Raw genomic sequence first — 17219 nt, 5'->3', positions numbered from 1 at the left:
ATTTGGTGGTGGGGGGGGGGAAGGAAAATTATTTTCCTCAATCAGTCTAGAATTCAGGTGTAAGCACCAGCTGTTGGAAGACATCTCTCAGTTTCTCATGGGGCTGAAGCAGGAGCATTACCTAAATAAGGGGTTTGAAACCAACCTGGACAAGCATATATAAAGAGACTATCTCAAAAAAAAAAAATTCCTATTCACCCTCTCTTCTTCAAGTTTTGTGTTTCCAACCAACTTATTAATACTCAACTATTTTTATAAAATCATAATAAATCATTTATAGAAGTAAGTTTGTTTATGCCCTTATAATGGTTTTGGTATTCCTTTTTCTTGTAGTGGGGTAAAAGATAAAAATTTTATGCTGCACTATGAGGTAAGATACATTTTCTCCCCAACATTTTTATTGTGAAAATGTTCTAGGACAGCAAAATTAAAAGAACTTGATAGTGGATCTCTGTGTCTACTCCCTTGGTCCTCCTATAACATTTTATTATGTATCTGTCATATATCAGCCCTAACTCCAGATCCAATACCTTCTGGCTTCCACATGCACCAGCCACACACACATTTACATAGACATACAGACAGACAAAACACATACACAAATAAAATAAAAATAAATCTTTAAGTGAAATAAATTTTCATAACCTTTCCTACCCTCTAATCTACTTACACAAACAAATAGCTAATTTTACTAATCTGATAGATATATGCTTGGGTTTTTTCAATCACCTACCAAATATAAATTAAATGCATATGTAGATAGATTATAGACAGATGGGCAGACTGATGGACGTGCAGGCAGATAGATAATAGGCTTTTTAGAACCAGAGTGGGGTTGTGTTATACTGTAATGTGTTGTACTGTTGCTAATGTATCTGTGGCCTTTCCATGTCACTAACGTGTGTGTGTGTGTGTGTTTATTTTCAAGTTCCCTCCTTATGCAACCAATGAAACCGGCAAAGTTACTGGTGTGAATCGAAGAGAACTTGGACATGGTGAGTACAATTCTAAGCTTGTGTTATAGTCTTAGAGAGACTTATGCTTTTTGCTTACTGTTTCCTATTCTGATTCAGGTGCTCTTGCTGAGAAAGCTTTGTGTCCTGTTATTCCCAAAGATTTTCCTTTTACCATAAGAGTTACATCTGAAGTCCTCGAATCAAATGGTATGATACTGCAATATTTCTTTCTTAGTAGAAAAGACTAGATTCCCTGATGCAGTCTTAACTTTTCTAAAGTTATGTTATGTCATGTTTACTACCACAGGCTCCCAAGCCTTCTGCAGGAAAGAACGTTAAGTTGATCTGTTCTTAGGTACTAAGTTATTGTGAAAGCACTGTAAAGCAAGCATTTCTCCTTTTGCATTTATTATAGTACATCTAGTTTTGGTTACTATTTATTTTTTTCAAACAAGCAACAGAGCAAGTTAAGATTGGAGAGAGTAGCAGCCAAAACAAATGGATCCATCAAACAATCCTCATATCAGAGATAAATAATAAGTGGACGACCCCCAAGAGAGAGACAGAGCTAATAGGTCAATATTAAATAAAATAAATTAGTTCATGAGTCAAGACTAGGTTTTATCACTGAGGCAGAATGGGCACAGAGTTCTTCAGTATCTAGCAGTCATATCAGGTGGTCACAAATTTTAAAGCAACACATTAAAGTAGTTCAAAATCTAAACTAAAGACTTTTCTGTTCTCCACTAATTAAGACTGAACTTCTGGTCCAATGAGAGCTAGGGCTCCTGTATTTATACATTCTGATTCAGGCAACAGAAGTATTGCTAGGCCTTCTGAGGGTTTCATGGGTTCAGAATCTCTGCAGCAAAAGTGCACAATAGCTGGGCGTGGTGGCGCATGCTTTTAATCCCAGCATTCGGGAGGCAGAGGCAAGCGGATTTCTGAGTTTGAGGCCAGCCTAGTCTACAAAGTGAGTCCCAGGACAGCCAGAGCTATACAGAGAAACCCTGTCTCCAAAAACCAAAAAAACAAAAACAAAAAACAAAAAAACAAAAAAACTGCACAATAAAATTCTTTGTAATAATGGGAATTCTGTACATTAGTGGAGAAAATAAATTTATATCAAAGAAAATAAACTTATTTCAATTAATTTAAGTAACTACTTGTTCTCTGTAGCCTTGTCCTTTGTAACTTAAGGAAGATTGACTTAATGCTTTTATATCTTTATTTGTTTGTTTATATATTGGTGTATATTGTTTATATATTAGTGAGTGCTGGGATTGCAAGTGAGAAAAACTTACATCTACAGACACACAGAAGGCAGGGAGAAAATCAGATGTCCTACTCTATCAGTCTCCCCTTGTTCCTGTGATACAAGGTTTCTCACTGAGCTTAGAACGAGGCTGGCAGCCAGCAAGCCTTAGTGATCTCCCTGCCTCTGTACCTGGTTGTTGGGGATCCATGTACGTTTGGCCACACACCCAACTTTTTTTTCTTTTTAAAATGGGTGCTAAGAATTCAAACTCAGCTTCTCATACTGTACAGCATGCACTTTTACCCACTTAGTCATCTCCAGCCCATCAAGTTTGTTATAAAGAAGGATGAGAAGACTGTTGACTGTGTTTAAGAATAGCATTTATAAGGAAATAAGCAATGCTAACATTAAGAAATTAATATATTACAATATAAGTGGTTCTCCTTTTTTATTTTTCCTATCCAATAGGGTCATCTTCTATGGCATCTGCATGTGGTGGAAGTTTGGCATTAATGGATGCAGGTAAAGATTATGTCTCAAAACTTAGTATTTTACATATATATTCATTAGTACAGAATATAAAATTTGTTTAGATTGGATTTAATAAAAGTCAAAACTGTAGGCTAGATACAATATAACTACATCAGAAAGATATTAGCTGAAGTTCTTATTTTCAGCTAAAAGACACTGGAAATTTATAATATACTGAAAATTATAAACACTTGCCTTGGTGACCAAATGCACTTTCTCACCTTCCAAAAGTGGAGACTTCCAGAATTGATTCTAGTCAATAAAGAAGTTTAACTAGTAAACAAAAGCATTAGAATCCATGAGAGAGTGTAACCATGTAGTGTGTGAATAGGTTTATAGTAGCCACTATATTGGAGAGAGCAGCACTCTAAAAGTACCCACAGAATCGTGTCGGAAGGTAAACGGGAAGTAGTTTGATGCAACCCTTGAGTCTGTGACACGAAAAGAGAAAGAGCTCATGTTTTAGGCGATCATGAACTGTTTCTGGTAGTTACAGTGCTACTCAAAAGAGAGAGAGAGAGAGAGAGAGAGAGAGAGAGAGAGAGAGAGAGAGAGAGAGAGAGAGGGCACCCAAAGGTACTACAGAGGACACACAATGATTTCTCTGTTAAGCTTGAACATTTACAACACAGATATAAAATCTAGAAGGGAGCATAACCCAAAGAGGAAGTGAAACAGTCATGTGAGTAGATTTTAATGTTACTTAGAAACAGTAAAGCTTCAATCAGGCCAAAGCGAAAACTGCTAATGATCTTTTCCCAGTTCTATTCACCAGAGGTACATGTATTAAATTTTCTATTGTTTGTCTTCATTCATTTTACAAATCTTCACCTAGAAATCAAACAGTGATCTAAGTCCTTGGGACATAGTGATGAGCAAATAAGTCATTTCTTTAAAAAAAAGTTAATTTCTCAGCCAAGTCTCATATTTAAAAAGAAAAAAAAAAAAAGCAGCCAAGAATCATGGTTTAATTCCAGCACTCCAGAAGTAGAAACAGGCAGATCTCTGAGTTCAAGGCTGACCAGAGTGACTTAATAAGATTCTATCTCAGAAGAACGCTGAGAAAAGATTAACTGAAAGGTAAAAGACTTTTTCCCTAGCTTCAGAGATAGTGTTGTGTAGTTCAGGCTGGCCTAGAACTCCTGATTCTCTGGTCTCTACTTCCCAAGTGGCTGGGATTACAGGACAAAGATCTGTCTAAGGAAATGTAAGGGGATTCTAGGTGTAGACTAATATTGCCAGTGGTGATGCACTGACATGAGGCATAGGCAATTGTTGATTTTACAAGACTACACTTTCTATAAGATAGAACTATAGGACTTCCTAAGACTCTCAAGTACTTCATAAAAGACAGGTGTAGGGCTGGACACATGTAAGAGCACTGGTTACTCTTAGAAAGGACCTTGATATGGTTGGTGCCCAGTACTTATGGAGTGGCTTAAACCCATCTGTAACTCCAGTTCTAGAATATCTTATGCCCTCTAGCCTCCTGGGCACTGGGCCTACATGTGCTGCTCAGACATAAATGCAAGCAAAACACCCATACACATACAGTAATGAAATAAAACTCTCTTTAAAAGGGAATGGGGTGAATATATTTTAGAATGAAAAGTGGCTATAGAAAGGAGCTAGAAGATAATAAAGAGAAATAAATAATGTCTATAACTGACTTTGTTGTTATTTCTGGGTGGAACAAAACCCTAAATTCCAAATGAGGTGGAGGAATACTGTTATCTAGAAATCTGTCTTATCAGGGTAGGTATCTTTTATGTAAATGGTACAGAATTTTATACTAAATAATAGATACATCATCTATGACTACTAATCAGTGTATAAGAGAAAGGTTCCACGGAGAGAGGTACCAGGTAGAATACTTAAAAGATGCTTCATCATCAGCCCATTTCCTTTCCATAACAATAGTGACCTCCCAATATAAGGATGTTAGTAAAAAGGAATAAGGGTAGCTGTAATCCCAGCTCCTGGTGGCAAGATAGCAACTTTGGGACCAGCCAAAGCCACACAGCAAGGCTCTGTCTCAAAAAGAGAAAAAAGAAAAAGAAATGGTAACTAATGTATTAAATGATAAAAGCTATTCATTTCTGACAGAGTCTCACTATGTAACCCTGGCTGTCCTGCAGATCAGTCTGGCCTTGATCTCACAGAGATATGCCTGCCTCTGCTCCACTTCTAGAGTCCTGGGATTAAAAGAGTACACCACCACACCTGCTAAAGTTTATGTCTCTTTTTTAAAAAAAGATGAAAAAATATAGACACATGTAAAAATAATGAATTTGATAAGAATTAAAATCAAGTACTGTAGAAAGGGCCAAGAAAAAGTATGCAGTTTATTTCAAAGAAATGAGTGCTTCTAAGCCCTTTGCCAAGCCTACACACTGGTGACACAAATGGAATGTATTTTTTAAAAAGCTTACAGGTGCCGGGCGTGGTGGCGCACGCCTTTAGTCCCAGCACTGGGGAGGCAGAGGCAGGTGGATTTCTGAGTTCGAGGCCAGTCTTGTCTACAAAGTGAGTTCCAGGACAGCCAGGGCTATCAGAGAAACCCTGTCTCGAAAAACCAAAAACAAAACAAAAAAAAAAAAAAAAAAAAAAAAAGCTTACAGGTACAGAAATTAACATAAAATACCAATGAGCAAATTGATAAGTATGTGTATTGCACAGTGGAAAATAATAAATTAGGTTGAGAGTAACTGAGTTAGAAGCCATGATATTTTACCTAATTTAAAGGTTGAATAGTTAGGTTAGAATGAGGCACATTGAAAACATGGACTGAGTAGCCTGTGCAAAATGATGAAGTTATAAAATAGCATTGTGTGTCTGAATGTATTCAAAGGAACCATTAAGTAATAAGTGAACCAGATTTTGAAGGCCACTTGAGCAGCTTAAACAGGTTTGTTTGTTTTGTTTTACTTCCTCTTTTTTAAAAGATGTTTATTTCTATGTGTGAGTATGTGTATGTGTATATATGAACATCACATACCTGCCTAATATCCTCAAAAGTCAAAAGAAATAGTTGGGTCTCCTGGAACTATCCTTTCAGGTGGTTATTAGCTGCCTGATGTAGGTGTTGGGAATTAAACCCAAATTAGGTCCTCCACAAGAGCAGCAAATGCTCTTAACCACTGAGCCATTTCTTCAACCCTTTGTTTATTCATGTTTATTCATTTATTTATTTGAGATAGGTTTTTGTTTTGTATTTTGAGACAGGGTATGTAGCCTAGGCTGGCCTCAAATTGAGTTTATACAGCTGAGGATGACTTTGAACTCCTGATTCTCTTGCCTTCACTTCCCAAGTGCTGGGATTATAGGCATGAGCCATTATGTCCACCTTAAGCAATTTGTTTAATATAAGTTGAGTAGATTCATTAAGAGCACTGAATCTCTAGGAACAGAATGTATACTATCTATATTAGTTACTTTTCTATTGCTATGATAAAACACCATGACCAAAGCAACTTGTGCAAACTAGAGAATTCCCTTTAGCCTATGATTCCAGACAGATAAAAGAAAGTCCATCGTGACGCATGAAGAAGCATGGCTGCAGAAACAGGAAGCTGAGAGATCACATGTTCAATGGTAGAAACAAAAGAGAAAGAACAAACTGGAAGTGGGGCCAGTCTGTAGACTCTAAACGCCTGCCTCCATTGATATACTTCCTGCAGCATAGTCTAATCAGCTCCCCAGACAGCACCACAAACTGGGGGTGCGGTGTTCAAATACTGAGCGTATGAGGGACATTCTCATTCTAACCACCTCAGTGTCCAGAACATTTTAGGACCCCCACCTTGGAGCTAGAACCTAATTTTGGTTCCCAGCACTCTGAGTGTAACAATCATCTCCAAAGGATTTGATGCCCTCTTATGCTCCCCAAGCCTGCACACTCATACTTACAATTTAAAAGTCTTTTAAAATAACAGTTCTCCAGCTTGAGGGTATAATAGTGAAACAGTGCTTGCTTAGCATGCAGGAGCATTCGCTCTAATCATCCCATCACCACAACCAACACAAATACAAAATTAGGTTATGGAGAACTTAAAGGGTTTTATATTTTATTATTTACTTAACTAGATTCTGTTTTGATAGAAACAAAGTTTCCAGCAAAGTTTGTCTAAGCAAATCTAGGCCTTGGCCAAAAGATCCAGGTGGAAGGACTAGGCAGTTAAGATACAATTGTAGGAGCTGGTGAGATGGCCACTGGTGCTCATTCAGAGGACCTGGATTTGGTCCCAAAACCCATATAGTGGTTTATAACCATCTGTAACTACTTCCAGGGAATCCATTGCCCTCTTATGGCATCTGCATGCAGAGGCAGACACATCTCTGTGAGTTCAAGGCCAGCTAGGACTACACAGAGACATCCTGTCTTTGTTTAAATTGGTTTGTAGCCATACATAGTAGTACATACCTGTGACCATAGCACTTTGAGAGGCTAAGGCAAGAAGCATGTGAGTTTGAGACAACCCAATACCAAGCTATACAGTAAAATCTTATCTCAAAATAACAAAGGAAAGATAGATACGTACTTTTTAATGTTTATTTGTTTATTACATATATGGGGATTAGTGTGCTGTAGGTTTGTTATGAATTAAAAAGGGCAAGATATCAGATAATGTACATAACATGTTTCTCATAAATACGAATTTAAAAATTATGATTACATTTATAGTTGTATACAAAAATTTCCCAGAAGGCTGCTATGGGGAGGTGAACTGAAAGGTTCAGACTTAGAAAATTTAACAAGTATAGAGTCAGAAGAAGGAACCAAAAGCAAAGTAGCAGAGCACAGATAAAAGTCTGCTCCATTGGGATTTTGCCAAGTATAGATAATTACCTGTTGTTTTACAGGTATTGTTTTTATTTATTATTTACGGTAGGTATTTACATTATTAAAGGATCAAAATGAACTGAGATAGAGCCTTTTCAATTCAATTTGATGATTTAGAGAACACCATCTTCTTATATTAAATAAAGTCAACAGAATTTCAGACTGTCTTATGCTACTACATACATAACTTACAAACCTTTTTTTTTATTGTTATTAATTATAGGGGTCCCAATTTCATCTGCTGTTGCAGGTGTAGCAGTGGGATTGGTTACCAAAACCAATCCAGAGAAAGGTGAAATAGAAGACTACCGTTTGCTAACAGATATTCTGGCAAGTATATTCCCAGTTTAAAATATTTACAAGTATATCTAAAAGTACATGCTTAGACCAGGCACATACCTTCATTGGCTGAGGCAGAAAGATGACTAGTCCTAGTCTAACTTAAGACTATATAACAAGTCCCAGGCCAACCTGAGTCATGTGAGGAGACCCTGTCTCAAAAAAAAAAAATTAAAATAATGGTAATAATAATAATAATAAAGACATATAGAAGCCTCAGACTAGAACAGTGGTTCTCATTCTGTATGTCACAATCCCTTTGAGGGGTTAAACATTCCTTTTATAGACCATCAAAAGGCACAAGACCATCAGAAAACACAAATATTTACATTATGATTCATAATAGTAACAAAATTACAGTTATATATAAAGTAGCAATGAAAATGATTTTATGGTTGGGGACCACCACAATAAGGAACTAGCTGTATTAAATAAAGGCTTACAGCATTTGGAAGGTTGAGAACCACTTCGTTTCAGGAATGCAGGAGCAGTGTTTGTTTCCTCTGTTTGCCTTGGATTTTAAAGGATATGTATTGCTACATACTTATCCAGAATGGATCCCTTAGGGTTAATTCTAAAATAATTTTTTATGTATTTTTAGAAGCAGGCATGACTAACCATAAAGTGATATTTGCAGTGACAAGCTTTGTGCGATTGAACAGCAATCAAGCGACAGAGGTGGCTCTTTGCATTTAACGCTAAAGGACACAGCTTACTTCCAGAGCTAGAATTTGAAATTCTTCTACAGTGACTATGGGTGAATTTTGTTTTGTTTAAAACTTTACTGTAATTTCTTAAATTGTTGAAGGGAATTGAAGATTATAATGGTGACATGGATTTCAAAATAGCCGGTACAAATAAAGGAATAACTGCATTACAGGTATTTTTGAAAACCATCCTGTTTCATGTTTTAAATATCTAAATAATGGCATGGGCCACTATTTATTTTTGGCTTTTCTATATTAGGCTGATATTAAGTTACCTGGAGTACCAATTAAAATTATAATGGAAGCCATCCAACAAGCGTCAGGTAAGTCAGTGTGCCTTGTTCCTCTCTTGTTTCTGTCTGTTAATGCTACCTACAATTCCCACTAAGCTTACTATTCAATATTTGCTTTCAAAATCCAGTGTAGCTGACTGGCAGAATGTTGACCTATGATGTATAAAGAATTGGGTTTGCTCCACAGCACCATTAAAACTAGAAGAGTTGCAGCAATGTAACGTAACATGATCAAGTATTAATTATTGATCACATTGACTACTCAAATGAAAGAATATTGAAAGTTTATTATTTACAAAGTAAGCAACTTTCTGAGTCTGGAGAAGTAAGGAAGGAATAGAAGTAACTTTTTAAGATAATTGGAATATAAAGAACTTTCATTAGTGAGCTAGAGTCTGGATTGTACACCAGAGAAACTATTTCAGATCATACTTACTTGAGCAGTTACATTCTTATTGTGTTGCTTTTTCTTCTAGTGGCAAAGAAGGAGATACTGCAGATAATGAACAAAACGATTTCAAAACCTCGAGCATCAAGAAAAGAAAATGGACCAGTTGTAGGTAAGACATTAAAATTATTACCGATAGTTTGATAGTATTAATATTTAAAGATTTACTACTATTTTAAAACATTTTTCTCCTATCAAAATAAGCCTATTTTATTTTATTATTGATAAATATCTTCAAAGAAAAATTTCTTTTACAATTACTCGTCTATTTGTGTGTATATGTAGGTGGGGCATGCATGTGCCATATTGTATGTCCCGAGTCCAACTTGTGGGACTTGACTATATCCTTCCACCATATGAGTCCTGGGGATTGAACTTAGGCTATTAGGCTTAGAAGCACATGCCTTTTCTGACTTTAGCTATTTTCCCAGTCCTAGAAAAAAGATTTTTAAATATTCTTTCCATAAAAATATGGAAAGTGAGAACAGATATATTTACACATGTATACATGTATCAAAAATCACAATACATAAAATTTCTGTGTTCTTATATATTTTTAAAAACATTGTGTATATTGAAAGAAGAGCAAACTTTAAATTTGAGAACATACTCTTTTTTTTTTTAGATTTATTTATTTATTTATTATATATAAGTACACTGTAACTGTCTTTAGACACACCAGAAAAGGGCATCAGATCTCATTACAGATGGTTGTGAGCCACCATGTGGTTGCTGGAATTTGAACTCATAACCTTTGGAAGAGCCATCAGTGCTCTTAACCGCTGAGCCATCTCTCCAGCCCAAGAACATACTCTTGTATATTTTTCATTAATATTACTTAAACAAATTTATCCTAGTTCATAATGAAAGATTTGTACATATGTTTAGGTTCATATATCTTTGCCTTTTTTACATATTTGTCTGCACTGCATTTCAGAAACAGTAAAGGTTCCATTATCAAAACGAGCAAAATTCGTTGGGCCTGGTGGATATCACTTAAAAAAACTCCAGGCTGAGACAGGTAAGAGTTATCTCTAGTTTGAGGGTATTATTAAATCCAAACCATGTAGTTTGCTATTTTATCTCTACTGTGCTATTCTTAATCCTCAACCATATTCAAGAAGGACAAAGCAGCATGTATTGGGATATGCCTGTGATCCAGATATATTTGATGGAGGACAAACATAGCAAGACCCTGCTTCAGATGAAAGAGAAAGTATGACAAAAATTCATCATACTCCTTTCACATTTAAAATTGGAAATTCCCAAACAAATTTTAGTTTCTCACTTGAAAGGGTTATTACACTTTCTTACTTCTACTGCTTTGACTTAGTTTCATTCAGGATCTTTTGTTTAAAGAGTATATATACAGAGGCCAGGTGTGGTCATGTACACCTTAATCCTGCATTCAGGGGCAGAGACAAGTGGATCTCTATGAGTTCAAGGCTAGCCAGAGTTCAAAGACAGACAGTCAAGGCTACATTTATTGAAGGCTGTCTCAAAAAATTCAAAACAAAACAACAAAGAATATATGCAGAGATAGTTATGTTTTGTTTCTTCTAGAGGCGATGTTGTAGATGGCCTAATACTCACTTGGGCGTATAAAGGACAAGAAGCAGCAGAGTTGCCTTAGCCCGTGTTAAGAGTGAGAAACTAACATGATTCATCTATTCATTCTAAAGGATGAAAATGATAAAGCAAGATAATGAAAGTATTCTGGTGTAATTTCTAGTCATAGAGCAAAACGAAAGCCCTAAAAATTGGCCTTAGAAATATGTTAGGACATGGTTTACTGAGCCTGGTAAAACGGCAGGTACCTGGCAGCAGAGCAGCGTATGCTTCATGGTGAGCAGTTCCCTTCACTAAGGAACGAACATTAAGCATACAAAGAACTCAGTCCAATTGCTTTGAGGCCCCTCCCCTATTCTCATATTTGCCTTTTAGATTAGTCACCTTTGGCAATGAGATTGTTAATTTTAATGTATTAAGTTACCTCTTTTTTGTCCCTCCCACTCCTCACCATGACGCTGTTTATTCTAAAGGTGTAACAATTAGTCAGGTTGATGAAGAAACCTTCTCCATATTTGCACCAACACCTACTGCAATGCATGAAGCAAGAGATTTCATTACAGAAATTTGCAGAGATGATGTAAGTGTACATCTCATGATAGTTTTTCCCTATTTTTCCTGGTATCTTTATTAGTCTAATGGTTTATTTTACATTTTACAGCAAGAGCAACAATTAGAATTTGGAGCAGTTTATACCGCGACAATAACTGAAATCAGGTAATTACAAGTAAACAATGGGCTCACTTTTAAAAAACTTTTACTGCAAGCCCAGTTTCACTTTATATTTAGATATATGCCAGTAGCTGGGGGGAGGGAGGGATGGATTTATTTATATATCAAGGTCTCTAGCCCAGACTGGATTAAAAGTCATTATGTAGCTGAGAATGACTCTGAACTATTTTTGCTCTTTATTCTTTTATTATTATTATTATTAGATATTTTCTTCATTTACATTTCAAATGCTTTCCCGAAAGTCCCCTATACCCCCCCCCCGCCCTGCTCCCCTACCCACCCACTCCCGCTTCCTGGCCCTGGCATTGCCCTGTACTGAGGCATATGATCTTCACAAGACCAAGGGCCTCTTTATTAAGTGTATGTATGTTTTGCCTGCGTGTATGTCTATTCACCATGCAGTGCCTGAAGAGGGAAGAGGGTGTTAAATTCCCTGACTGGCGTTAGATGGTTGTGAGCCACCAGGCAGGTGCTAGGAATTTAAACCTAAGTTCTCTGGAAGACCAGGAAGTACACTTAGCCACTGAACTGTGCCTCCAGCCCACACCTTTTTTGTTTTGTTGTGCTTATCATTTGTTTTATATATATGGGGATTTTGCTTACATGTATTTCTTGCGAGTGTGTGTGTGTGTGTGTGAGAGAGAGAGAGAGGGAGGGAGGGAGGGAGACAGACAAAGACAGAGACAGATCTGCAGAGGCCTGAAGAGGGCATCAGAGTCTTTTGAACTAGAGTTACAGACCAATGTGAGTAGCCATGTGGGTGCTGAGACTCAAACCCAGGTCCTCTAGAAAAGCAGCAATACTCTTAATTCCTGAGCCATCTCTCAAACTGACTCTGAACTTCCGATCTTTCTGCTTCTACCACCTTGACTTGTTTATGTAGTGCTGGGAATCAAACTCTGGGCCTTGAGTATATGAGTACTATACCAATTGAAGCTACATCCCTAGCCTCACGCAATTCTTTTTTTTTTTTTTAAGCTAATTTTTTTCTATGCTATTATGTATGTTTTCAGTAACCTGGTTCTATAGTAATAGATTCTTCTGCCAGAATTTTTTCCTTAAACCAAAGTTTCTACCATATTTTATTTTCACAGCACATATTCTGCCAATTTAATTTTCTCTGAAAACAGCCTAAAACATAGATACTATTCCCTTTTCACTATTATTGTTTCTACAGATATTGATAATTAATACATATTTTCAAGTCCATTTCAACCTCAAAGTATTTTTAGCAGCTGAAATTACCTCAGAGTACTATTTCAGGGTGAGGAGGCATAGAATGGGAATGGGACAATTTATTTAACATTACAGGTGAAAAATAAGCAATATAGTTAGTTGCTTTCAGACTAGAGAAAAAAGAAAGAGAACTAACCAGCCATCTGTATATAACTGCAGGTCCAGGATATCTAATGTCCTCTCTGACCTCCACAGGCACTAGGCACACATGTGGTACACAGACTTACCTGTGTGTGTGTGTATATATATACACACACACATGCAAACATTAACACATAAAAAATAAATCTAAAATAATAAAATTTCAAAAATTTTGAAGAGAAACACAGGTTTCTCTTTTTCTCTATCCTTCTTGGCCATTTGATTCACAAATGATTCATAACTATAGGGCATAATTTTCTATTGCAAAATAAGGATTTGGGCTCAGGATATGTAGCTTATTAGAGGTCTTATGTATGAGGTCTTGGGTTCAATCCCAAGCACTGTGAAGACAGGAAAAGGAGGGACAGAGACTAAAAGACAGAGGGAGAGAGGGATGAGAAAAATATATTTGTTACATAGTCATAATTTTTATAATCATGAGCATATATCCTAGAAGCCATGCATGGTGGCACACACCTTTAGTCCCAGCACTTGGATGGCAGAGGCAGGTGGATTTCTTTGAGTTTGAGGCCAGCCTGTTCTACAGAGTGATTTCAAGGACTAGAGAGAGAAACCCTGTCACCAGAAAGAAAAAAAAAAGAAAAATATATCCAAGAATATGGTCAGGGATTTGTTTGATACTCTTCTTTAAGACCATAGATTCTATTTGTTGGTACACATACTACTGTTTTAACCAAGCTGCTATCTTTTTACAGAGACACTGGAGTGATGGTAAAACTATATCCAAACATGACTGCAGTGCTGCTTCATAATTCACAACTTGACCAACGAAAGGTAAAAGGAAAGTCTAATTAATCTGTGTGTGTGGTGGATGTGCACTGAGTGAGTAGAGTACATGCATGTGTGCATGGAGATCAGAAGAAGATATCAAGTATCCTCCTCTGGGTCTCCCCACTTTATTCCCTGGAGACTTGATCTCTCATAACCTGCAGTTTGCCATTTCTCATCTAGTCTGGTGGCTAGCAAGCTCCAACGATCTTGTCTCTCCTCATTCCCCACAGCACTGGTGTCACAGGCACATGCATAACTGTCCCTAGCTTTTTAGAAATGCTGGGGATCTGAACTCAGGTCCTCATTTTTGTGCAACAAGTGTTCTCATCTTCTCAGCTATCTCCTCAGCCCAGATCTCACTATTTCTAATTGTTAAAAACAATTCATATTAAAATCAACCGAATTGTTGAGAATTGTGTATTTTGCCCATTAATAGGTTCAGTATACAGAATACACATAGGCTTTCACTTAGATTCTTCTATTCACTTATAATGTTTCAGTTATTCATTCTTACCATTGAGTGAGCTGCTTCCCTAGTCCATGTTTATCAATGCACACTAAGTAGACATTTGAAAGGCTAGACATTGAAGCAGTAACAATACTTATCTACGAAGAGTTTTGTGTAGCTTTCATTTTCTTCTGACTACTTTGATATTTTTGATTTTGCAGAAAAACAAATACAGCTATTCACTTAGGGAAAGATGTTTACTTCTGTAGTTATTAATTATATAAAACTAATGTATTAACTTTTTTTTCAGATTAAACATCCCACTGCCCTAGGACTAGAGGTTGGCCAAGAAATTCAGGTACCTATGTTCTATATATTATCTTTAAAGGTGTAAATTGTACTTCAAGTTCCATTTAGTCTTTTTGAAAGAGTAGAATAAACACTTTTAACTTGTATCTCTGCACAGTGCTTTTATAAGCTAGGGTGCCTTAACCAGACTTTCTAAGTAAGGATTTAAAATAAGACTCTTTCCCTCAAGGAGATCACAAAAAAAAAGAAAGAAAGAAGGAGAGAGAGGAGATAGAGACAGAGACACTACCATTTGGTGATAGACTTGATAACATGGTTGAAAGCCTTGTCAAGTTTGAGTGGCTGAGCCTTTGTACTTGACATGTTTTTGAACTTACCTAAGAGTAATGTTGCTGGGGCCTAGAATTCTGATAATAAAATTGACCTTGTCCTCTATTAGTGAATAGAAGTTGTTCATAACCTGGTGTGTTGGGTGCACCACATTCTGTTCTGGGTATACCTGAGTAACTAAGACCACGAGTTTATTCCCAATCTGTGCTCCTATCGTTTAAGCAGCTTTGGGGAAAGATGAGACCCAATACAGCATCCATCCATTTCATCCTTGTTTGCCTTTTCCATGGAAAAATATACTCTACTGTAATAGTCCCTGAGTCATAGAGAAAGTATGAGTATGTAAGCACCCTACAGAATTTGTAGAACTGGGTTTAGAATGCCCTTATATAAATCATAACTGTAACTTCTGTCTTATAGTATAGAGATCTAGAGACCATTAAAAGGCACAGCTAGTTTACCAGGAGACTCTAAATTTTTGCTGGTTAGTTAATTGACTTTGGGTTTTCTTTAAATAAGATCTTACTTTAACCAAGTGAGCCATTGTTTGGTAGCTCAGGCTATCCTTGCAAATTCAGCAAGCCTCCTGCCAACAAATGTTAGGATAACAAGCATAGGGAAGTACACATTGATTCTTTTTAATTTTTATAACAGTACTTAACCAGATTATATTTATTGAGTGTATCTCTACATAGAACTAAGCTGTGCTTTTATTAGACACACACAAATATTAATTACTGCCTTATTTGGACAGCGTAAATCTAAACCTATGAAATTACATGTCAACTTTAATCTGTTTCTTTAACATAGGTCAAATACTTTGGCCGTGATCCAGCTGATGGAAGAATGAGGCTTTCTCGTAAAGTACTTCAGTCTCCAGCTACAACTGTTCTCAAAACTCTAAATGATAGAAGCAGCATTGTAATGGGAGAGCCTGTTTCAGAGTCATCATCTAACTCTAACCCTTGACTCCTTTTTGAAATAGTATTCAATGGCGATATTCTGTGGAGCAAATTTTAATAGTCCTGCTTACTGTGTAGATTTATATATAATTTGAATATAATTATTTGTATTAAAATGATCATGTGCCTTTTTTATTTCAGGAGTAACCTATATTTGCTTATTCTTATTTGGATTAAATCAATAAATATTTATTATTAAAAGTAAGCTATTTTTATATCTTAGGAAAGGTTACCTTTCTGTTCCTATAATTGTAAACTATTGAAAAATAATAGATCATTTATGCCTTCCTAAGGATCTTTTTTATACCTTCCTTCTCTTCGTATATAGTAATGGCCACTCTCATTAGTCCAACAACTGTGCTTGTCTACTACTATTTTACACACTAGAAGTTGGCATTTTGAAAGCCAGAACCTAGTTCTTCAAAGCAATTACACGTTTAATTGGGAGGAGCTGATCTGATTCAGTTGCTAATGATTCGTCTTTCAAATTGGTCACAAGATCATAAATACAGTGAAATGAATCCTATAAATGGAATTCTTGCTAGAGTAACTTGGTTTTTTTAATTACCTAATATAAAAATTACACACTCATCAGACAGAACTAAGTCATTCTTCATATTATGTAATTGTCAGTGTGTGAATATTTTTTGTGTAAGAATGGGAGGAATCAGTCAGTATAAAGATTATTGATGTAATGTCTAGAAATAACCTTTGCCATTTTTTTTTTCCCAAGATAGGGTCCCTAGAACCCATTGGATCAGGCAGGCCTTGAACTGAAATCCACCTGTCTGACACCACATCACTCAAAGGAGTGAGCCACCATACCCAGCTAATTGCTGTCATTTAAAACATGCTAATAGACCAGAAAAAGTAAATACTATATAATTTAGATTGTGTTCCTTCTATAAATCTTATAAAAAATATATGTGAATTTTTTATTTGGGATTTATATTAAATATGTACTTGTTCAAGCCAAAGATTTTTAAGGTAGGTTTATACTTAAGTCAGTAAACATTATTCTGTGTAAAACACCATTTTAGACAATATTGATACATGTTAGAAATATTGAAGTAACTGAAAATTAACAATTATTTCTATAATTAATATTATTTAGTAGTAGTGACCACCACCATAATCCTTAATTTAAGGGACAGTAACCTTTAGTGGTAGGATTTTTTAATTTAAATTTGGTTTTCTTAAATTTGCTCTTAATTTCAAAGGCATCAAATGTATGCTAAACTACTAACAATTTGGAAAAAACAAAGCCAATTCTTGGGAGTGCTACAGAATTAAACAGACAGCTCACTAATACCAACAATTGAAGC

The 17219-nt window shown here is 36.1% G+C and overlaps 1 protein-coding gene across 2 annotated transcripts in view; it reads left to right on the top strand.

Annotated features, from left to right (window-relative positions):
- Pnpt1 (polyribonucleotide nucleotidyltransferase 1) overlaps positions 1 to 16013 on the top strand; it is a 31913-nt gene extending 15900 nt beyond the window's left edge. For both annotated transcript variants that reach the window (XM_021176449.3, XM_029483735.2), the window contains 14 exons: positions 334 to 370; positions 929 to 995; positions 1074 to 1163; positions 2683 to 2736; positions 7812 to 7918; positions 8736 to 8807; positions 8894 to 8957; positions 9404 to 9487; positions 10313 to 10396; positions 11418 to 11524; positions 11606 to 11661; positions 13770 to 13848; positions 14604 to 14651; positions 15743 to 16013. In XM_021176449.3, the coding sequence (XP_021032108.1) occupies positions 334 to 370; positions 929 to 995; positions 1074 to 1163; positions 2683 to 2736; positions 7812 to 7918; positions 8736 to 8807; positions 8894 to 8957; positions 9404 to 9487; positions 10313 to 10396; positions 11418 to 11524; positions 11606 to 11661; positions 13770 to 13848; positions 14604 to 14651; positions 15743 to 15901 (1108 nt within the window). In that variant the 3' untranslated portion in view covers positions 15902 to 16013. The remainder of the gene's footprint in view (positions 1 to 333; positions 371 to 928; positions 996 to 1073; positions 1164 to 2682; positions 2737 to 7811; positions 7919 to 8735; positions 8808 to 8893; positions 8958 to 9403; positions 9488 to 10312; positions 10397 to 11417; positions 11525 to 11605; positions 11662 to 13769; positions 13849 to 14603; positions 14652 to 15742) is intronic.
- The last annotated feature ends 1206 nt before the right edge of the window (positions 16014 to 17219 follow it).

This window comes from Mus caroli, unplaced genomic scaffold (assembly GCF_978045245.1).
Source record: "Mus caroli unplaced genomic scaffold, Mus_caroli_1 scaffold_13, whole genome shotgun sequence".
Lineage (NCBI taxonomy): Eukaryota > Metazoa > Chordata > Mammalia > Rodentia > Muridae > Mus > Mus caroli.
Note: the sequence above shows the minus strand (reverse complement) of the source record. Positions and strands in the feature narration are given on the sequence as shown.